General features: G+C 38.6%; 1 protein-coding gene across 3 annotated transcripts in view; it reads left to right on the forward strand.

Moving 5' to 3' along the window:
• The window catches only part of FGF12 (fibroblast growth factor 12), a 541,519-nt gene that overhangs the window by 335,049 nt on the left and 182,673 nt on the right, over window positions 1-23,797 (forward strand). For all 3 annotated transcript variants that reach the window (XM_053565441.1, XM_053565442.1, XM_053565439.1), the window contains one exon: window positions 12,038-12,148. In XM_053565441.1, coding sequence (XP_053421416.1) covers window positions 12,038-12,148 — 111 coding nt within the window. The remainder of the gene's footprint in view (window positions 1-12,037; window positions 12,149-23,797) is intronic.

Raw genomic sequence — 23,797 nt, forward strand, 5'->3', positions numbered from 1 at the left:
CCTCTTTTGTGTGGTATCAAGTAATATATTAATTGTATGAATACAGTTTGTATATTTTATAATTTAACTGAAATTTTACCAATCTTCATTGATTTTTCAGTGAGGAATGAAGGAATCTATTGGATAACACTTTCTTCATTTTACAGTTTTTAACTTAACTGAAAATAGCTTGTAAATATCTACCTTTGTGTCCCTTAAGGTTTTGGAGATCTTGGACTTGAGGCCGCTGAACTGTTCTGATACAGGTATTTTATAGATGAAACGTGAATCCCAGGGAGAACAAACCAGTTCACTGAGCAAATATGTTTCCTTTTATATTATGTTGCTAGGCACTATGCTAAGTACTGAGCATACGGTGATAGATCAAGGAAGGATGGCCTGCCCCTCATGGATACTACTGTCCAGAGGGGGAAACAGACATCAACCAAGAAATAGAAATAGATATCTCCTTACAAATTGGGGTAAGTGCAATGAAAGGGAAGAGTGTAGTGTGTGCTAGAATCTATGAGTATGAATGTGGAGGAAGACTTAGAAGGGAGGCCCAGGAAAGACCTCTTTGAAGTGATACTTAAGCTGTGACTTGAATTTTTATAGGAAGAAATCAATCCAGGCAGAGGGGAATGCATGTGAAAAATTCCTTAGGTCTGAACAAAAGAGGGAGGTTGTGCCTAGAGCTTAGTGAGCCAGGCAGAGAGTAAATTAAGACGATGATGAAATGGTAGGCAGGAGCCAGATGGCACAAAGCTCTCCAGGCCATGCTAAGGGTTTGACGTTTTGTTGTAAATGAAATGGGAAGCTATTAAAAGGTTTAAGCTGAAGAGTGGCATGATCCAATTTTATTGTAGAATATTACCTCGACTGGAGTGTGATTTGGAAGGGAAAAAGGGTAAGAGTGTTAGTGTGGAGGCTGTTGGTGGAATCGAGCCAGGAGCTCTTGATGGCTTAGATGAAAGTGGTGGCAGTGGAAATGTAGGGAAACAAACCGTTGGGATCAGCCTCCATATGTCTGGATCCCTCTGGCCCGTATATCCCGTTATGCCACGCTGCCTGGCCTGAGCTTGCCAGGGTTGAGACTGACGGATGTGGTCTTGGAGTTCTAAATTGCTTGTTTGCACAAAATGTTATTATCTCTTGAACTCCCTCTCTAGTTGACTGTGAGAATTGTGTGTGTGTGTGTGTGTGTGGCATAAAAAATAAGATGACAGACCAAAACAAAAAATTACATTTTATAACACTAGCATTTTTACCTGTCAGTAATTTAGAGTTGAGGTGTATGAGGGAATTCCTGAGGCTTGCCAACACGAATAAACAAATCTCTGAAATCCAGGGCAATTTCTGGACAAGTCCAACATTTGTGCAGCTCCTCTCATGTCAGACAACTGTCATGCCTGTGCTCTTCCAAATAATGTGTCCTGTTCATTTATTTCTGGTGCCAAAAGATGTGTCTGTGAAAAAAAGAGACTAACTGAGAAGACTTTTCTATGCCAAGTGCTGATGCTTTGATTACAGAAGGCTTTCTGTGTGCAGAGAAGTGTCTACACTTCCCCCTCTTTTTTTTTTTTTTTTTTTTGTATCAGCAGGCCAAAAGCCATGCTTTCAACTCCAGTTCAGTGTTTTCTGTTTATTTCTGGCCCCTTGCTTTATAGATTTCTAGTTTTTGTGGGCTTATGATAGTCAAGGAAAAAGACCAATGTATGAGCCCAGTAGACTTCGTCAAAAGACAATTGATGATTAGCAATGATAAGGTATAAAGAACAAAGGGAGGGGCCTCAGTCCTGGCTCTGGCATTTGCTAACTCAGTGATGTGGTGCCAGTGATGGAACCTCTATAAGCCTCAGCTGTAAGGTTTATGATAGAACCTGTCTTAAATTATTTCTGTGAGAATTCAGAGAAATAATCCACATAAAATACATGGTATGTGTTAAGTGCTTGGCGTTTGTTATTGGTGAAAGAAACTAAGGAGAATGTGCCCATTTCTACTGCTACCAACCATGGGTCTTTCTTTTCACGTTAATTCTGTATAAAAGTGAAAGCTGTCATATAAGCATGGCTCACAGCAAGGTATGCCCGTGCATGAAGAAATGAAATAGCTTTCTGGATACCGGGCAACGAGTTTGAGACCAGGCCATGATACCTTTGGCACGTGTGAAAAACGGTTTTCTTTTAAGGCAGAACAGAAAGCTCATGCTATACTAAAGAGCTCTGACTCCAGGGTTTGGGAGATGTCCCCTTTCCCTGGCATTTTGCTTCTTCATGAACCTTATATTAGATCATTCTGAATGGCTTTTCTGGCTTAGAAATCTCAGGATTCTAGGATTATCTTCATATTATCTTACAGTCTCTGTTCTCCAGCAGTTGCTCTTGAGCTGCCTGGAAAGCCCTGTTCCTTACAGGTTGAATTCTCAGGGTGATCATCTGAGAAAGACCAGGAGTTGTGACCCAGTGAGGCTGCCCAGAGTCAAATTCCCCTCTAGAGAACACAGATCCTTAAAGGCAAGAAATTATTTGCTTCATTGGAATGCCTACATTAAGCTTTCTTTTTCCATTACCTTCCATAATGTTCTACATTTAAATAGGGCTCTTGTAGGAAGCTAATAATGGATTTGGATTTACAGACTAGGAAGTTGTGCATCTTTCTGCAACTGAAAGGAGAAAACACATCTTTTATCCTTAAAGGGCCCAAAATTGAGCACACCAAGCACAACCACTTTTCTCCATCCCTACGGCCAGTGCCTACCTAATACCTAAGGGCCTTATTATTATATAGGTCAACTCCCTAAGTGGCTCGCACGACCACACCATCACCCCACCCTAATTCCACCTCTTCTATTGTCACTGACGTGACTTGCTATAATACTGCACTCATAATTTTATCTCCTGACTTAAAATCCTTCGGAGATTCCCCATGGCCTAATGCAGAGATCTCTGAAGTATGTGGGGGCAAGACAGCCCCCTTTCTATATGGGAAGAAACCATTATATCTGGTTTGTGTTTAGCACTGATCTAATTTAAAATTTTCTACTTATCTATGATGTATACATAATTTACAGAGTAGTATACACGAGTGACTTATAAATAATAAATAGACATACAAGGAAACTATAGATTGAAACTATTTTACAGATAGTAATGTATAACCAAAAATGTTTGGAGATCCTCAGTTTAAAGAATAAAGTAAAATTTATTAGTAACTTTGGGTAAAGGCTCTTGAGGGTTCTGGAGCCTCCTTCCTTTCTGCTATCACCTCTAGCCACTGAGTGCCCACCCTACCCCCCATCTCTTTTTTTTTTTTTTTTTTGTGGTTTTTGGCCGAGGCTGGGTTTGAACCCACCACCTCCAGCATATGGGACTGGCGCCCTATCCCTTTGAGCCACAGGCACCGCCCTACCCCCCATCTCTGATTACACCTTTCTGCTTACTCAACCCTGAACAGCTAGACACGTGTGTCCCTCTGGGCCTTTGCTTCTGCAAGCAAAATCCTATCTATTCTAGGCCATATCTAACATGGTGCTCCACCTTCAAAGCCTTTCCTAACTGCTTCTTATCCCAGAACCCGCTATCCCAGGTAAAATTAGCGTCTCCCCTCTGATTCCACAGCATTCTGTTTGTTCCTCTGTGACAGCACTTTTTACATTCACTGCCATAGTGATTAGTTGGGTATGTGTCTCCTTGAGGAGGCCGTGGGTGCCTTCAAGGCAGGAATTGCATCTTACTCATCTTTGTACCCAGTACCTACTGCAGGTTTGAAATCAATAAATGGTATTTGAGTTATTTTGAATTTTTCTGAGCATATTACAGAGGAGAATCTGGGAGGAGAGAGGGGACGAATGTCATGAGGAATAAAATTGGCTAAGTACAAAAATCTCATCCCTACTGGCATTTCAAGTCTTAGCTCTGGGCTTCTGCCCTGCTTCTCCGTCTTCCCCCTCAGACTGCTTTGGAGAAGAGGATCCTTCAGAAAAGCCTGTCTTTTCTTTCCCTTTAGCTTTGAGGTAGCATGAAGGTTAAGAATTGCCTGTCTCAAGGTCATTTGATTCCCGTTGAATTGTGAGGCAACTCAGGGCTTTGGAGGCTGCAGTTTATGGAGGACGCTGCTGTGCTTGACAGACTGTTCAGTGTGGAGGGGAAAATGGAAAGATATGCGCGGAAGGCTGGAGGCATTGTATTCAATGGCTGTAAACAGCTCTTTTTCCAAACAAGAAGCTCCTCTGAAAGTCACAGGTGACAGTGGAAAATGCCAAATGTAACTTAATTTCTTTCGTTCCTTCAATATGCAAACGCTCCTCATCCACCCCATGCCTGGCACTGGGCTAGGTGCTGGGATAGAGTGATGAATAATTCAAGGTCCCAGAAGAGAGAGGCATGGAAGGAAGCAGCCGTAACAGAGTGCGCAGCTCACCTAACCGGTGCATGAAGCAGCTCTGAGAGAGAGAGTGATTAATTTTGCCTCAGGGTGTCAGGGAAGGCCCTCTGGGGGGGAAGCTGAACTTAGAAGACTGAGGGGAAGCCCTGGGCAGAGTTAGAAAGTAGGAGTTGTGCGTTTCAGGCAGAGGGAACTGGGGAGGCTAGAGTCTAAAGCAAGGATTAGCAAATTTACTCTGTAAAGGATTTCTTAGCAAATATTTTAGGCTGTGCAGGGTACAAGGCCTCTGTTGCAACTTCTCATCTCTGTTGTATGAAAGCAGCCACGGGTAACACAGGAGAGGAGCACAGCCACGTTCCAGGAAAACTTTATTAACACAATTGGCCTGTAATTTGGACTCCTGGCCTAGAAGAAGGATCTTCAAAGAGCCCCTAATCTGATGGTCCCTAATCTTTTCAAGTATCAGGATTACACTACATGTGTTTCCCCTGCACTTGGAGCACTTTTCTCTTAGATATTTCTAAGGGTTTCCTCCCTGTCTTCATGCAGGCCTCTGTGATGTCACCTGCTAACCACTCTCTCCACAATTACACATCCATCCATTGTAGGCACTCTCATTTTTTATTGCCTTAATGTTCATCATAGCACTATGTGAACACTCTATTCTATATTTTACTATTTGTTTATTTTTTTTTCTCCCCTACTAGAATGCAGGCTTCATGTATTTTTCATCTCTTCCCGGTTTCACCTCTACATTCAGTGGTGTTCAGTGGTAGTTTTCAGTTGGGACTATTTGCGCTTTGGAAATCAGCTTTATGGAAGTTCAGTTTGGGGTTTTCTTTCATAGCCTGTTTGGGGGGCAGGCGATGATATTCTAACATACACCTGATTATCCCCTGTGCCGAGAAGAATGGCCACCACAGAGTAAATATTTGTTTGTATGTGTGTGTGTAGAATATAAATGTATAAACTTCGTTTTATCTTCTTAGAAAGAGAGAGGAAAGAGAGGATGAAAGAGAGAGAGAGAGAAAAGACTGCATAGCATCCCAAAGAAAGAAAGGAAAAATGCCGACCCAGTATGTTTTGTTTTTTTAACAAAATGTGCCATTAGTATCTGTTGAGTGAAAAAACAGATATGAACTCGCAGGTCCAGAGTCCTCTTGGAATCCTCAGCACTTCATGGGGAGAGTCATGATTCTTGGGTGGGTAAGTGTGGATCATGTTCCTGGCACTCATTGACTGATAGGGAGGAGGAGGATTGGGGGAAGGACTCAGCTGTCCTTACTATGCAGAGCAGATTCTTCCAGGCCCCAGTGACACATCCTGGCCTTATACTTACAGTTCTGCAAGGTGTCCCTTTAGGTCTGCTTGCTGCAGTCACCTGGGAGACTGAGGGGCCTCAGGCAGGTATTTTTAATGAATTCCCATGACTCAGTATGGTTGTCACTTTTGCCTTGTGTTTAAAAGTTCAAATTTTGCCCCTTTCCATGTGTCTTACTGTGCCTCATTTCTGGGACTTTGATTTGTAGTATGCAGAATGTGCCATAGTCTATACCCTTTAGCTATGATTGGTCAGAAATGTATTTTTTAATGAACACTTTTTATCCCTAATAGTCTAATTTTGAAATCTGTAACAGTATAATGTCCCAGAAGCACTAGACAAGAATCACATTTAACAACCTTCTCAATCTTAGTCCCTTTATGTAGATGGTATTAAACTTTAATGCAGAAGGGCCATTTATAAACCCACAGGAACTGATTAAAAAATCCCATCAAACTACTTCACAATCCGTATTTAACATTTACAAAGAATTTTGCATTTTCAGGGTGCCTGGTAAAACGTCCTTTTCATTCTCTGTCCTAAGTACAAACTCAGGGAACAGAAAAGTGAAAGAAAGCTATTGGATTTAGGGAGAGCTGTTCATTGTCAGTTAGGATGTCACAGATTTGGGGGACATTCATGTCTTTCACAGCTTCTCTGGCCTGTAGTTTTTCTGCTTCTTCCTGGTTACTTATATTAATTAGTAACAGAAAATCCACTATTTCCTTAGGGAACCTGGTCTTTGTTTGAACACAATTTCTTTTGTAATCTGCCTCCCTGTAACTTTCACCCACTGGCCCTAGTTTTGTTTCTGTTGAGATACTCAGAACAGGTTGACTGCATCTTTCTTCTGGTGGCTGTGAAAAATGTGGAGATGGTTCACATCTCCCCACCTCAAGCCATTCTTCATATGGCAGTACTTAGAACCATCTTTGTTTGCTTCCTTCCCTCTGGACATGACCTGGTTTTGCCAGTGCCCTCCATAAAGTGACTGAACAATGCTAGAGATGGCCAGGGCCATAGACACTTAAGCTAGACCTGCCTCTTCATGTAGAGCTCTGCAACCCTGGGTAAGGGAGGTAGCTTCTCAGAATCCCAATAGTCTCATCTGAAAAATGAGAAAAGAGTCCCTTGTACATTCATTGTTGTGAGTTGCAAATAAAACCATAGTAAAATCAGGAGAGTGCCTGGTACAAAGGAGATGGGTTAGAAACATAGCTGTTTTTATTAAAAAGTACTATTCATTCTTTAGATATGATCTCCATAACAAGATCTGCATCACTGTTACAATCTTTTTCATTTTAAATTAGAGGTTGCATGGAGGAACTTTCTCTAAATTTGGGCACGAATGCTGATTAGGTTGGTCTTAGATGAAGGCAGTCCAATTTTCGTATCAAGAGTTTTATATATGTGTGTAATATATACATGTATGTAGCATAGTTTTCTATAACCTTTTTTTTATCACCTTGGCATTCCAGTAATTGATGCACAACTAAGTCCTCCTGCCCCCTTGTCTCTCTTTGCTCTCCAGCACCCTGGCTTGCATGAGATTGGGATGAGGTCTTGGCTCCTCATTCATGTATTAGCTGGGTGACCTTGGAGAAGACACTTTCCCTGTGAGCCTCAGGGTGTTTTAAATATTGAAAGTCAATGAAACCAAAATTTGATTTTTTTCATTTCTAAGATTCATTTTCTTTCCCCTAATCTAGTTATTTATCTCGAGATGTGTGATCAGGCTGCCAGGCTCTGTCTTTGTCCTGGGTTTCCCTCACGTTCCTGAGTAATGGTCCCTAGCACTATACTCCTAGCCAGCCTGTCTAGTTACTTTCTCTTCAGGTCTAGGGTCCCATCCAGAAATACCACATAACGTTTAGTTATTATGCCCCCCCCCTTAGGCTCCTCTTGTCTGTGACATTTTCTCAGACTTTCCTTTTCTTTGATGACCTTGACAGTTTTAAGTATTCATCAAATATTTTGTAGATTTGTCTAGTGGTTTTCTCATGATTAGACTGAGGTTGTAGGTTTCTCAGAGGAAGTTCTCATCATATCATCTCAAGGGGGGATACTATCCGCCTGATTTATGACTGTTGATGTTAACCTTGATCACCTTGCTGGCATAATGCTTTGTTTGTCAGGGCTCTTGCCTGTCTCTCTCCCTTTCCATACTGTATTGTTTGGAGGGAAGTCATTATGCACAGCCAATGGAATTTAATTTCTTATCCACCTCACTGTCCAAGGTGGGATTTCAATGGCTGTTGTCTTCTCTTTAGCAGTTATTCAGAAACCCAGAATTCTTCCATTGTGTTGCTTTGACATCCCCTAGGGCTTTGTCATTTTAATCCAGCCAGCATTAAGGAAGAGAGAATGTGGAGGAGAATGTTTGCTTTTAAAAGCCTTGGCCTGCAAATGGCACACATCACTTTCACTTACATTCCATATGACACTCATTCATCTGCCAAACCTAACTGCAAGGGAGGCTAGGACATATGGTCTAGCTGGGTGCCCAGGAAAAAGAGGAAATGGATTTGAGTGAAATGCTAACAGTATTTGCCACACCACTTTAGAGCACAAAAGGTAATAAAAACCAAACCCTCCTCCCTGACCATCTAATAACATAGCCATCATGATTTCAGAAACACACAGAAACAGGGAGAACATAATCTTAGAATCAAAGACTCACATAAATTGAAAAAAATAGCTTACTAAAATCCTTATTCCAATGATTCTATTTTTATTAATTTCAGTGTTGACCTATGAACATTTTTTGAGAACAGGCATTTACTTGCGTGTCTGCGTTTGAGAACCTGTGCTCTGCATTCACTCTGGCTCCGCATCGCCCCCGGAGTCCACCATGCTTTTTGTCTGGAGTTCCCTTCATCCATCATATGACCTGGGAGGTGCCTTTGCTCAGCCTCTTGACAGAATAAGTCTCTTGTCTCTTAGCACCATCACGCCATTCTGCTTCCCCGTCTCCAATTTACTGGCTGTCCCACACCAATGTTACATGTAAATATGTTTCTTGTGTTACCCCTGGTGCTCCCTGAGGACAGCACTGGCCTTATTCATCTCTTACAACCCCACGCATGGTCTGACAATTATAACATGCATGTTGGTTGCATGTACCCACAATGCTAAGTGTGTTATTTTTCAAGCCTCTTTCTTTAAAATACAGAACTTTTTTTTCCTAATTATATTATAAAAGAGATCCTTCCTTATGATAGCCAGGTCTGCATGGAGGAGGTGATCTGGAGGTGAGCCTGGAAAGGTTGGTAGGTCTTGATGGATGGTTAATAGAGATACAGAAAGTCTGGCAGGTCTCACAGGTTTCTATGACCCCTCATAGGTTCAGGGCATTTACTCGATAGATGATCAGATCTCCTTTGGGACTTCTGTAGGGCTTCACTTTCAGAGATCAGCACATAATTAAAACTCAGGCTCTGAGCTGGTTCTGGCACTGCTCTCGGTGGTGGAGGTTGGTGAAAGTCTCATGCTCATTATCTGGAACAGGAGTTACTAACCTTAATTCCCAGAGGTATGGCTTCACCATGGCAATAGAAGTGTTTAATTACAGGAGCATGAAGAAAACAAACAATCATTTGCAGGCTTTAATGACCAAGTGGCCATGCCTCTCATTGCTAATGAAAACATAGCTTCTTAAAGTGGCCTTATCAAATTTATTAGAAATAAAACATGAATTATAAGACAGTTGTCCCTCTCCTTTCTCTGTCATTTTCTATTGCCTATTTTTTGCCCACTGTTTACTCCAGTGGCATTCCAAGCTCAATTAATATTTACGGAATCTATGAGTCTCTTCTCAGAATGCTCTCTTTACCCCACTTAATGCTGTTCCCTTGATTTTCAAAATGGAAACCTTAGACTTTAATTAGGACTTATGTTATTATGGGGTCTTTTAATTCATGCTATCTCATTCTTATTCACTTAAAATTCTCAATGATTACAGTGAAGGTAGGAATTTTTTTTTTTTTTGAGACAGAATCTCACTATGTCGCCCTCAGTAGAGTGCTATAGCATCACAGCTCATGGCAACCTCAAACTCTTGTGCTTAAGTGATTCTTTTGCCTCAGGCTCACAAGTATCTGAGACTACAGGTGCCTGCCACAACACCTGGCTGTTTTTTGGTTGTAGTTGTCATTGTTTGGCAGGCCTTGGCTAGGTTTGAATCCTCCAGCCCTGGTGTATATGGCTGGCACCCTACCCGCTGAGCCAGAGAATTATTTTATCTTAATATACAGATACAAAAACCTAGACTCAGAAGTTAGACTTGCCCAGGACCATACAGCATTTGGGGTTCAAACCTAGGTCTTCTGACTCTAAATCTAGAGCTGAGAGTGACACATGAGAGGCTACCTGTCTGCCAGGGCACCTTCCAGCAGAGGCACCCAGCACCCTGGTTGTGGTGAGGTTAGCAAGCTGTGTGTTTCTCTGACGTGTCCCTAGCACGTGGGATTGAAACGTGCTGAAGATGAATGCTTTCTTCTGTTTCCACCCCCACGCAGGGCAGAGGGTTCTAACCTGCTTAAAATGAATAGAGACTCATAGGAGGGACCTGAAGATCATTTATTTAATTTAACTTTCAGATGTTATTGACAAGGAAATTGAGTCCAGCAAATGAAACAAATCGAATGCATTTAATTTAGGAAGATAATACAAAGCTGTTAATCAGGATGCCTGGTTTCCAGTTCAGTTCTTTCTTCATTACTCTGCTTCCTCACTTCCAGTTTTCTTGGCATCGCTTTTGCTGCTTAGGACTACGTGGAAGAAGACGTGTTGACAGAGCATTGCCCTGTATTCTCAAACATGTGTGATGAACTAACATGTACAAAAGTCCGACCATAGACGCCTTACAGGGAGCAGGCCTATTCTCACGGAATTAAGCACATCAAATGCTTAACTATAATAGAAAATTCTTTTCGACGTAAACATCAATGAATGTGTTCACTTTTGCACACAGTGCCCAGCATATTGCCTGGCAAAAAAAAAAAAAAAAGATATTTTTAGGAAATATTGATTTGAATAAATGGATGAAGAATGAAGTGATTGTGCTTCTAAGGATACCATGTAGCTACTTCAGCAATCATAATTTCCCTCTTTGCTTCAATTTTTGCCAACAGAAGCAGCATTTTTTTTCTTTTTCTCCTCATTTTAATGAAATAATTAGGTCTATGAATGCTCAGAATAGTTCATTTTTGCTCAATAATAGCAACAAAAAATGGTAATACTGTGGAAACTGAACTGTGGCTGGCAGCCCTCACCGCAAGTAGAAAGCTCTAAATACTTTAGCTGATGTACAAATATTCAAAGGTGGTATACAAGGGTTAGTTTGACGGTGCTCATGAATAGAGAGTTTTTAAATGTTGAGGACTACTTCTAGTTTGAAATACTTAGAAAAATATGTATAAATTGATGTTTGCCCTTCCTTATTTATATTTTTGTGCTGGAGAAATGGTCTTTGTAGCACTGGGGCTCCTCTCTGGTGAAGGCCAAATCTGCATCTTCACACACTTGCCAGAGACATCTCATGGCAATGGAGGCTTTGCTTTTCCCTGTGGTTCGCATGCTAGCTATTCTTTTTGGTTGGACTGGATCAAAATTTTATTTTATATTATCTTATTTTATTTTACTTTATTTCATTTTATAATATTTTATTTATTTATTTTTTGAGACAGAATCTCACTTTATCACTCTCTGTAGAGTGCTGTGACATCATGGCTCAGAGCAAACCTCAAACTCCTGGGCTCAAGTGATTTACTTGTCTCAGCCTCCCAAATAGCTGGGACAACAGGTGCCTGCCACAGCACCCACTACTTTTAGAGACAGGATCTTGCTCCTGCTCAGGTTGGTTTTGAACCTGTGAGCTCAGGCAATCCACCCACCTCAGCCTCCCAGAGTGCTAGGATTATAGGTGTGAGCCACCGTTCCTGGCCCTGGATCCGAATTTTGCAATTCAGAGATGGATAGCTGACATCCAGCAGAAATAGAAATATTTAAGGACCTGGTTTAGACTGTGAGACTCTTGGGAATTATCGTGGCTTTTTGGTCTAAACAGGGATTTGCAATGGGACTGTAAACTTGGTGACATCTACTAGATGCACAACTCTGTATTTTCCTCATCAAAAGTAGCTTTTGCTTATTTACATTTGGTTTACTATTGCAAAGCATTTAAGCTCTCTGTCTAGAAGGAAAAATGTAAGTATAGATATGTTACTGGAATACTGCACTCCCAAGTACTTAATTCAGTATTTAAGCCCTTGGCATTTATGCATTTACTTACAGAATGTACATATTTATAAACAGAATAAGAATTTAAATAATTCTTTCATTTTGTTTTGCAGAACCCCAGCTAAAAGGAATCGTGACAAGGTTATTCAGCCAGCAGGGATATTTCCTGCAGATGCACCCAGATGGTACCATTGACGGGACCAAGGACGAAAACAGCGACTATAGTAAGAAACAGTAATTTCTTATAATCTGATTACAAATCAAATATATGGTTTAGTGTGTCTTATGGTTAAAGCATAGCCAGGCTGTCTTTTGAACTTTTAACTCTTAGTAAATTAGTGTCTTTTCTTTTATCCTTCTTTCTATGATTCCCTACAGCAAAGAGGCAGTGTGGGAGAAAGGTCATGTATAAGAGGTTTGGAGGAGTTCACCAGTTGGTCTGCGGACAAGGATCTCCTCCCAAGATGATGATAAGCACTCATGGGAATAATACAGATATTTCAGCACAAAATGGGATTTAAATCTTGGAGAAAAATAATAAATAGGTTATAAAGTTCTCAGAACATAATTCCTGCTAGACAAAAATTACTTCTAAAGGTCAATACTGAATACATACGCTACATTCTATGTTGTTTTGTTTTGATTAAGGATAAAATTACTGATTTTGAAAGAAAAATTTATTTAATTATGATTATGTTTTATGGAACTTATAGTAATGACATAAATGAAGTCTGATAGAACCGAAACAGAATTTTAAAAATAATTTTTTTGAGGCAGTGCCCATAGCTCAGTGGGTAGGATACCGGCCACATACACAGGGCTGGCAGGTTTGAACCTGGCCTGGGCCAGCTAAAACAACAATAATAGCTACAACAACAACAAAAATAGCCAGGCATTGTGGCGGGTGCCAGTAGTCCCAGCTACTTGGGAGGCTGAGGCAAGGGAATCGCTTAAGCTCAAGAGTTGGAGGTTGCTGTGAGCTGTGATGTCACGGCACTCTACCCAGGGCAACAGCTTGAGACTCTGTCTCTTTCTCTCTCACACACACACAAATAATCATAATAATAATAATAATAATAATAATTTTTTAGAAATAAAAGTGCCAAGTATTAAAAGATTAATAACAATGTTCCTAGTTTTGATCTAATTTGATTTTGAGTTGATGAGTTCAGTAACTAAATACAATCATCAAGGTATGACACAGTGCATTTGCATTTGAGAAAACATTTCAAATACAAGCTTCAGAGGCAAAATGATATCTCTGGTATCTTTCAACTTCATATCTTTGCCTCAGGGCAAATTCGTGTTATTCTAAAACCAAGTAAAATGCATATTGTTTCCTAAGATTTGTCCGCATTCACTGCTAGATCTATAGTGTTGGATACACAGTACAAGCTTATTAAATATGTGTTCTGATGGATGTGATTTTGTCTTCAGACTGACATTCTACCAAAATGTATTATGTCATCTAGGAAGACTGATACCTTATTAATCTTTTAAATTAATAAGAAAGATTTGAAGAAAAATCCAAAATCCCTAATATATGAAAGTGCTCTTACTCACTCCTTCTAAATTATTCTTTGTTAATTAATACTACACATTATAAAATAAGATTTGCAAAAAAGAAAAGATCTTATTATGAAGAATTTCATCCCAGTTTTCTTGGTCTCAGTTTTTTGCAAAGGAGCTGATTGGTTTATTGTGGTTTTCATTGTTGGTTTGTGTTTGCTTGAAAGCGTTCTTTCCATGATTCGAGTTTTCAGCTCAGTACAAAACAATGTAGGATTTTCATTATTGCATCTGTACTTGAATGTAGATATAGGTGAGGCTGCATACAGATGGAAAGAACCAGAGAATGGCTTAGTTGTGTCCCTCACGTCTGCTAACTCTGAGGTCTTTCTACATCACAGTTTCTTTGTCTATGAAATGAGGTGCCTGGGCATGATGATGATATCAACATTTCTCTGTCAGCACCGTTCATCCGATGTCAAAGAAAGATTGAAAAGTTATAAATTGATAAAGATAGATTTAATCCTTGAGTAGCCAAATAGTCACACACAGTTCTACAAAATGATACTTTAACCCAGCCAGCTGTTCTGAAAAGGCATGACATTTATCATGGGCCAAGGGTACAAAGGCGGGAGTGCAAGTATGGGGTGAAATTAGCACAAACCCTTCCTTCACATGTTTATAGGAAAATAATTAAAATTGTTTACTCTGCTAATGTTGGGTCAACTACTAGTGTGGATCTATACCGACATATCTGTATATACATTTATACACATGCACCTATGTATGTTAATGTGTATGTCAGCATAATGGCATTGGGCACACTACATTCACACACACACACACGCACATGTACACACACACCCAAGGGTGATACATTCTGTCAAATATGTCCTTTTAGAAACTGTCTGAAGTCATAAATTTGAACGGCCTAGTTTTTTTTAAATTAAAATAAGCTACTTACTCACTTTTTAACTATTGTTCATAAAATGGTTTAGACGTATGAAATATAAAGAGTAATATAAATTCATCTGGATCCCACATCAGCTTAACAGTAATTAAGACTATCAGCACATTTGAGCCCTTTGTGGGATCTCTCTGACAGAATCCTACTTTCCTTCATTACCAGGCATAAAACTGTCCTGAGTTTGACATTTCCTGTTTTCATGTAACTAAAAATTTTTTTCTATATATATGCACTCATACATTGTTTTGCATATTTTTAAACATTTTGTCAATGAGAACATTATCAGATAGATATTTTATATACTTTAACCCCCAGTAGTATTGTTGTGAGGTCTGTATATGGTAATATATTTGCTTTATAATGTCTTTACTCAGATTTCATCCATTTTTCAACTAACGCACTTTCCTCTGATCCTCCGCTCCTATATTTTAACAAAAGCATTCAAGAGAAAATAAATTATTTTACATGTACTTTTTCATAAAGTAGAGATTGGGGGGAAAATATCAGATAGGTAACTTAAATTCTCTTCATTTTTTATGGAAAAGTTATAAGGCTTTAAGTTGTTAAAATGCTTTTCTTTCTTCACTTTGTGTGGGTTGGAGTAAAAGCAGTTAATTGTTTGAAAAAAAATCTTGTTACTATGAGCATCTGTCAGAAACATGTTGTTTGGTTCACTAGACATCATTAGGTCCAACCAACCTTACCATAGTATCTTGCATAGAATTGATAAAGACACCTGTTCTTTTGTTCATGAACAAGGACTAATTACATGTAATTGAGTACAAACGTAAATGGTTTTGTTGGCAGTAACAGATAAGTATCTCTGCAAATGTAATGATAACAAAAAATGCAAAACTCTGCTGGAACACTGGAACAAAAATGACAATAGCAGTTGGGAGGGAGGGTATTAATAGGAATATTTTACATAAAATTGAAAGGCTAATTATTTTGTTCCACTAGTTATGATAGAAGAAGATACGTTTGAAGAGGTCAAAAACGCTGGCGGGAAAACAATGAAGACATTATAACCAAATGCAGTGTTTTCTTTTTCTTCCGAACAAAAAATATTAAGAGCTATGTGACTATGGAAGGCGCTGCCTGACAAGTTCGTACCCTAGCAATTCTGGAGATACTCAGAATTGTGGCAGTGGCACATCTGAAGTGAGGGATGAGGTTCGCAAGAAAACCCTCTTGGCGTAGGAGTGGGAAGCGCAGTGGTGGTGGGGTTAGTTCTAGGATGCAGTGACCTTTAAGGTCCACTTTAGTCCTCGAATTCTCCTAAAAATGATTTCAAATAGATACGTTCGTGGTACAAAATTGTAGAAAGGGTATAGGGTTTATAAAGAGCAAAACAATCTCTGACAGCCCAGGAACTGGCTTGGCGCTGTCCTTTTGTTGAATATAGACACTTCGACAGAAAAGGCAATCAGTCAAGGCCACCATGCTCTGAGGAGTCAGGTCAAAGCAAGACCACTTTGTAATCATATCTGAAAACAGACACACACAATAAAAACCATGATCTATAACTCCACGTTGACCAAATATTTCTGTGTCCTGTGTTATGTGAGTACCACCGTTTCTTTACCAAACATAGCTTTAACTTTGCTCTGTTCTTCCAGCCTTGTAGTTAAGAATTATATCCACTTCCTTAGAACATTCAATTTGGGACAAATACAGATATCTTTGAGTCCTCTTTAAAAATCATTTAACACACTCAAATGTCCTGAGTCTTTCCCTATACCCTTTTACGAAGACACCCTGGTTCTGGGATGATGAGGTATTTTTCTTCCCTGCTCCAAGTCATTAAACCCAACTTTGTTCAACAACAGGTGTGGTTCTGATAGTCTTTGGCTGGACATCAGTGACACAGTCAAAAGCCATTTCCGTTCCCTCTCCTCACCCTTGCCAGTGGGCCGCATTCTTGGTATTTGTCCAGATGCTGTCTATGCATTTATTAACATACAAAATACTCCATCCATTGATCAGTATCTGCTTATCTGCTACATCTATCTATCTACCTATCTATCATTTCAGAACCTTTTATTAACTTAAAATGTGTATCTACAAGATTTTACGTATTAATGCGTATTTAAATGGATAATTTTAATGCCCAATTTCCAGTTGATGAACATTTTGCTAATATAAGCAAGGCTGTAAAGAATAGCGTTATATGTAAGTCATTTTTCATGTGTGCAAATGTATTTAGGGGATGGCTGATTAGAAGTAGAATTGCTGCTTCACAGGTTTGTGCTATTTTAATTTCTAAAGATAACATCTGTTTGTTTTCCATTGTACAAATTTGTACTGAGAATGTCTGTTTTCTTATCTTCTAGTCAACAGAATCTGTTATCAAACTTTGGTTCTTTGTTACCTTAAAATATAAATTAAAATTTTTCTTCATGAGTTAGGTTGACTACTTCTTTATGTGTCAGAATGGCTATCTGCACCTCTTTTTCTATGAAATGTCTACTTACATCTGATTCTATTCATGTCTCTTTATTCGTAGGAAAAAAAATTTTTTTTTGAGACAGAGTCTCACTATTTCACCCTCGGTATAGTGCTGTGGTGTCACAGCTCACAGCAACCTCAAATTCTTGGGCTCAAGTGATTCTCTTGCCTCAGCCTCCTGAGTAACTGGGACAACAGGTACCCGCCACAGCACCCAGCTATTTTTTTTTTTTTGTTATAGTTGTCATTGTTGTTTAGCAGGCCTAGGCCAAGTTCAAACCCGCCAGCCCTGGTATATGTGGCCAGCACCCTAACCACTGATCTACTGGCATTGAGCTGAGGAAATTTCTATTTAAAATCACTTCTTTGCTTTATGAATTAACTCTTTTTGCTCATGTTGTTGTCTTTGAATTTTTTTGCTACAATTTATTCTATTTTATTTATTCTATTCTATTTTTATTATACTCTCAACTTTTCTAATTTAGAAAGGCTTTAACCATGCCAAATTATTTTAAAAAGTGTCTCCTGTGTTTTGTTTTAGTAATGTATTCTTTCGTGTTTTCTGCGTCATATTTAATTAATCTGGAATTTAGTTTTGAGATTCTTTTATTATAAATTTCTGCTATTTTATATTCCTATAAATTACAAATACAGTTTCTTTAGATTGTATTAATGAAATAAATTAAGTATGAGTTCAATATGGAGAGAAACTGATTTCAAAACGATTTGTGTCTGAATTTTAGAAATCCAATTGGAAATATAAAAATTTACTCATCCAATTATGTTTTCTATACAATGCCAAGCATATGATATTTTGATACCACCAATCACAGGGATATAGACACAGCCAGGGTCAGCAGAAGCTTGTATTGCTAAACATGATCCAGATGATTACTTGGGGAAAATTACGAAGGAAATCTTATGTTTTTCATTGAGAGAATATACAACTACTGCAAAGAATTATTAAAAAATGTTCTTTCTCCCTAATAATTAGGGTTTTTTCTGGACAAGAAATTCATCCCTTTCACCTACTGAAGTAGACATATTATAGTATTCATGGGAAAGTGAGGACTAGGCCATCTCTAACTATAGAAATATTTTCTTCTTATGTCATTTATATTTTAAAAATATGCCATGAATTTGTAAGTATGAAATTATACCTACAAGTTTGGAAAAAAAAAAAAAAAAGAAATGCCTGCCTTATCCTGCTAATTTTCTTTAAGTTATTTACATAATCTTGAACTACACTTTGGTACATGTAATGTTATTCTTATAGTTACATATCTTTCCAAGAACAAAATTAATCTTCAGCCTTAGTTTATGAATGCTTTACTTTACTCATAGCAACTTAACTTGACATTTTTTAAAAGGAAAAAAGTATTTCATTTTGATTTTGATAACTAGAAAAAGTTATGGACATTTTTCTCAGGTATTTGTTAGAAAGGTACGTTTTTGTTGACTGTGTTTTAATATTAAAGACAGGGCCTCCGAATAATGTTTTTGAAAAGCTTGAAAGAAACAGAATTTCTCCTTGAATGTTTAATTCCTCTCATAAAATCATAAAAGGATAACTCCTCCAGTTTTTTTTTGTAACCATGCTTCTCACCTTCTTCTTTTTCTTGTATGTATTTTTTTAAATCATAAGACTTGTGCATCCTGTTAGTAAAGCAAAACATGAGCCATTTGAAACTGTACTCTTTCCTGATGGTTCTGTGACTAATGATGGACATATTTACAAGGAGGGCACATAGGGGTTAAGATCTTAGGGTAGCTACTCGACCAAGTGTATTCCTAGAAAGATCCAGCAACTGAGCATGTCTTCGGTCTGTTTTTTGGCTCTGTGAGGTGATGACTGGTGCTTTGGCCTTCAGCAAGTTACATAAACTCAGATTTTTACAAACTGGGATTATACAAAATGAGAAGAGCAGAGAATCTGAGATTTTTGTTATTCTTTCGTTTACTTCTCATATAGAAGAAAATGTGTGCTCAGAAAAACTGACGGACAGCTTCTGTTTCCCTAAGTACCATTTGTTTGTTCTGAAAGGTATGTTTCTGGCTGTCAGAAACCCTTCAGTTTACAAATTCCTATGTGATATTCTCAAGATGTGGTAAAAGTTCAGAGTCACACAAATAAACAGGAGAGTCAGAATCTGAATCCAAACTACCTAACTTGGATTCTGATGTGTCTTTGGGTTAGTTAGTTATGTGTTTTAATTCCCTCATTTATTAAATCAAAGTGTAATAATATTTAGATCATAGGGATGTTGTGTAGATTAAGTGGGTTGATGCATGAAAAGTGCTTTAAACGGTAATTCGTGATAAATGTCATCTGCTGTTGTTTTTTATCTTTTAATCAGTGGGGGTGAAAGAGCCCTTGTTTGCAAGGTGCTCATAGCCAATGGCCGTTTCAGCAGAGGGAGAATTCTTAGCAGGGGCAGATATTGTTTCTTTGAAGGTGTCTTTTATATTGGGGGGTATTGAAGACTGATTACTCTAAGTCAGTGGTTCACAAAATATATAGTACCCAGTTCGGCAGCATCAACATCTTCCAGGGAATTGTTAGAAGCACACGTTTTCTAGAATCACCCCAGACATGCTGAATTAGAAACTGTGGGGCTGTGGTCCAGCAACCTGCATGATTCTGATGCCCTGTGGCAGGTACAACTGGTAACTCTCCTCTGCCCCCCACCCCCACCCCCCCCGGGATTTGGAGTACTCACATTTGCTAGTGAAGGATCTCTTGGTCCTGGGACAGTTACATCTAGTCCTATGGGTATCTGACTCTTAACGAAACAGGGAAAGCAGAGGTCTGTAGGTACTGAAATTTAAACTGTGGTACCTTAAACATGTGCGCAATCTGTTACATTTTGGTTTATAACCTGGAGAGTCAGGGCTCAATTCCACACAGATATGTGATCAAACAGGTTTGGGGCATTACAAAAAACAAACAAACAGGCCAAGTCCATGTATACTTCCTAGTTGTATGCTTTGAAGCTGTGACACATGCTAAGGGATTTTGCCTGGAATGTCTTCACCCATCTTGTCCACCTGGCAAGCCCCACCCCCCAGACCCGTCCTTAGTTCCTACCCCTTTTCTCTGTGTTAGGACTTCTCTAGGTAGCCCCCTTCAACTGCTGCACCCCCCCCCCAGCAAAACCCCACATAATCATTGAATTCACTCTATTTCATTTGCCCCTGAGGCGTGCATTTCTAGCTAGCTGCACAAGTCACTTTATGCCTGGTTCCTTATCTGCATTTGTGTTTTCCCTATTAGAGTGCGACTTCTTTATTTGCCTTTCTGCCAATAAAGGCAGAAGCATATTTTCAGCAATGCATATTTTCCAAGATGCCAAGGACTACAAATGTGTTTCATTTAGCTGGCACACTTTAGGGAGGAAAATGAGTGTATTCAAGCAGTGGACACAACATCTACTTTTCTCCCCCATTTTCCTCCTCCCTGCCTCAGCCCCTACGTCTTTTCAGTTTAGAATTCCTGTAGCTTTAACTCAAGTGTATGAAATCAAAATAACTGAACAAAACTTTAAAGGAACAGTATAAATCAATTAAATATCATCAATTGTAAGACAAGCATCCTGGTCTGTGAGTTAGCTAGCTTTCCAGTCGATTCTTTCTCTAATTAGCTGAGTGATATTTCTGTCCCCCTCCCCACACACACACCTTTTTATTTCCCCTTTCAAGAATGGATCCTTGGCTTTCTATTCTGTAAAATGAAACATTTGGAAAAGATGAACTCCAAAGTCCCTGACACATCTGAAATTTTGCAGGTGTACACCTTGACAATGATAACCTCTGAAAAGCTTGAAACATTTTTTCTTTGAAACACATACAAAAAAGTACAAAACTATAAGAGCATACAGTTCAATAATTTTTGCATGGAATTTTAGAACAATAGTGAATTCACCTCTAGTTTCAAAATATATGTAGCTTTCTATGGCTTCTACACACCCCTCAGGCCCCTACCTTGTCGAAGCCGCTCTCCTCTCTGTGTGGACTTTTCCAACAGCTCCCTAACTGGGTTCCTAAGACTTTCCCCCTTCAGCCTATTTTCCACACAGCAGCTGGAGTGACCCAGTTAAAACATAAAATGAGACAAACTCCCTTCTCTGCTCAGTCCCTTTCATCACACACCAAGAGTAAAAGCCAATGACCTTTTTACCTGTGACCAGTAAAATTTTATATAATCCCACCTGTTACGTCTTGTTGTTCTCCTAGTTCCTTCCACTGGTCTCCTTGCTGTTTCTCAAGCACACCAACCGTGACCCTGCCTGAAGGGATTGGTACCAGCCCTCCCTGTTTCTGGAATATTCTTTTAGCTTTCTAAATAGCCCACCCCCTCATTTTCTTCATACCCTACTCAAAAGGGAGGCCTTTTTTTCCAGGAGATCTTTTCTGGTCAACCTATTTAATTTTTATTCTCTACCCTCAATACTTCAGACTCCCTTGGCTATTTGAATTTTGTTTTTCTCTCCAGAACCCTTCCCACTATCTAGTACGCTTACTTTTTTTTATTATCTCTCTTTGCCACTGAAAGGTTCCCTATAAATAGCTTACATTTTCTTCACTGCATACTTGCTTATGTTATTTCTTTCAGTAATTAGACCATCCTTTAAAAGCAAGATCAATGGCCTTTTCTCTTTGTAAGTTTTTTCTTATTTCTTTAACTTGTTTAAATCCTTCTTTTTCTTATGAACAAACCTTACATCTGTTAAGATTTTATGCTGCTTCATCTGTATGTATTTATTGTACACACATATGATTTATTGACTCTCTTTAGGTTAGGAACTCTTTGAGGGCATTGACTATACCTGTTTTATCTCTGTAATAAAGCCTAAATAAAGGGGAAGGCCTTAATAATAAATATGGAAAGGTTAATTGATAGTAACAGTAGTATAATCACCTTGCCAATTAAATTGATGAAAGACTTAATTAGAATGTGATCTCCACAGGCCAAAGACTTGGGTCTTCATTTTGTGCTGTTGTGTCTCCAGCACCCACAGTGGTACCTGGCACCTGTTAGCTATTCAGTATTTGTTGAATAAATGAGTGAAAATGAATTCCCAGAACAATCCCATCAAAAAAGAATATAATTTTGTGTGACAACGCCCAGCTTAAACGATGATGTGAACTAGGTCATGCTTGCCTTTTTGAGGATAAATGACAGATAATTTAAGAGAATTCGGGGATGGATAAGGAAGTCATTTTCCATTATGAAAATAGGAAGAAAATTGAGTACCTTAGTCTAGAAAAGTGAACTCTATAGAAATAATAGTAAAAGAACCACTCTTAAACATTGTTACATATATCTTCACAGTGTTGTATGAACATATGTTCATGGTGATAATTACAGAGACATGGAGACATCATTTTCTGAAAGTGTATGGATGGTGCATTTGAGAGGGAGCCCTTGCTTTTATTTTTTAGCTAGGACCAGCAGTTTACATGTAAGCTTATGTTGCAAGAAAAAGAACCTATACATTCAGTTATTTTAAGACTTAGAAAATAAAGGGGGAAGGTCTTTGAGGTAGTGGAAAGGGATATTAGAGTTTCAATGAGTTAGAATCAGACAAAAAAAAAAATAAAAAAACAGTTTCAATGAGTTAGAATCAGACAAAAAAAAAAAAAAAACCCGCCTGGAATTCATTATCTCATTTTGAGGCTCTAAGTTGTGAGTAAGTAGAATTCAGTTCCACTATGAAAGTTTTGAGACAGACTGTGTTCTGGTCCATTCTTTCACTTCCAGGAATAGTTGACAGTGTCTTTTCTGATTCATTCATGCAAGTTGCGACTTGCTCAGCTTCTCGGTGTTGCTGGAAGGGCTGCATTTGTTGTTTCTGTCCCTGTAGATTTTACGTTTCCTTATTTTTATGTATTTCAGAACTTTCATAATGACACACATAAGTCTATATCCTGTGCTACTTCCTCTTCAGAAGTTACTATTTGTGAGGGTATGTGGATTCATCCATATTCTTAATTAATGGCAGTGAAATTTGTTATATGTGGCTGGTGTGATTAAGCATTTAGTTTATAGCCACCGACTAAATAAGGGATAAATCATAAATGTATGCTCACGTGGACTACTATTTTGCAGGGCACGCTACCATGAAGTAAGTGTAAAGGAACAACTATGTATTTTCAATGAAGGATTTGGAAAATAAAATAGTCACCTATGTGCTAAGCATTATTCTTTATGAGTTTGGGACAGGTAATAATAGCTAATGTTTAATGTATGCTTTCTATATGTTTAGTACATGTATGAAAATTTCACAGATTTTAGTCATTGAAGTCTTACCACAACCCTGTCAAACAAGTACTGTGACCATTCCTACTTTGAAGATGAATAAACTGAGGCAGAGGAAGTTTAGATAATTAGCCCATGGTTGCACAGATATTAAATAATAGATCCAGGATTTGAACTCAGCAAGTTCAGTTCCAGAGTAAATACCTTTATCCAGTCTACACTGCATCGCCAGTTTCTTATTCTTGGTTAATATTTCCCAGTGCATAATAAACATTTCCTTAAATCATATCTCTCCCTTGTACTGACAACACTTTTCAAAAGCATTAAGAAGGGAGTATGGTTTGGTTATAAAACATTATGGTGGTTTACTTTATATGGGCTAAACATTGAACTCACAAGGATTTTTCTTCTGTATATTTAATGTATTTAAAATGTAAATTAAAACATTTTTTGGAAATAGTAAATCATTATACAATAATTTTAAAGATCTTAAATAATCTGGTTGCCTGTTTCATCTATCTGACTTGAGAAGTTTGAGGTATGTAGGATGTGTGTGTGTTTGTGTGTGTATATATATATCTTTTCATGTATTATTCAGCAGCCTAGATAGAGAGGTGCTGGGCAGGCTTTTAGCCAAGATCTAGTGAGGTTTCTCTTAGTACATCTGTTTACCTTGACATTGAGATGGAA

This window comes from Nycticebus coucang, chromosome 16 (genome assembly GCF_027406575.1).
Source record: "Nycticebus coucang isolate mNycCou1 chromosome 16, mNycCou1.pri, whole genome shotgun sequence".
In the NCBI taxonomy this organism is placed as follows: Eukaryota; Metazoa; Chordata; class Mammalia; order Primates; family Lorisidae; genus Nycticebus; species Nycticebus coucang.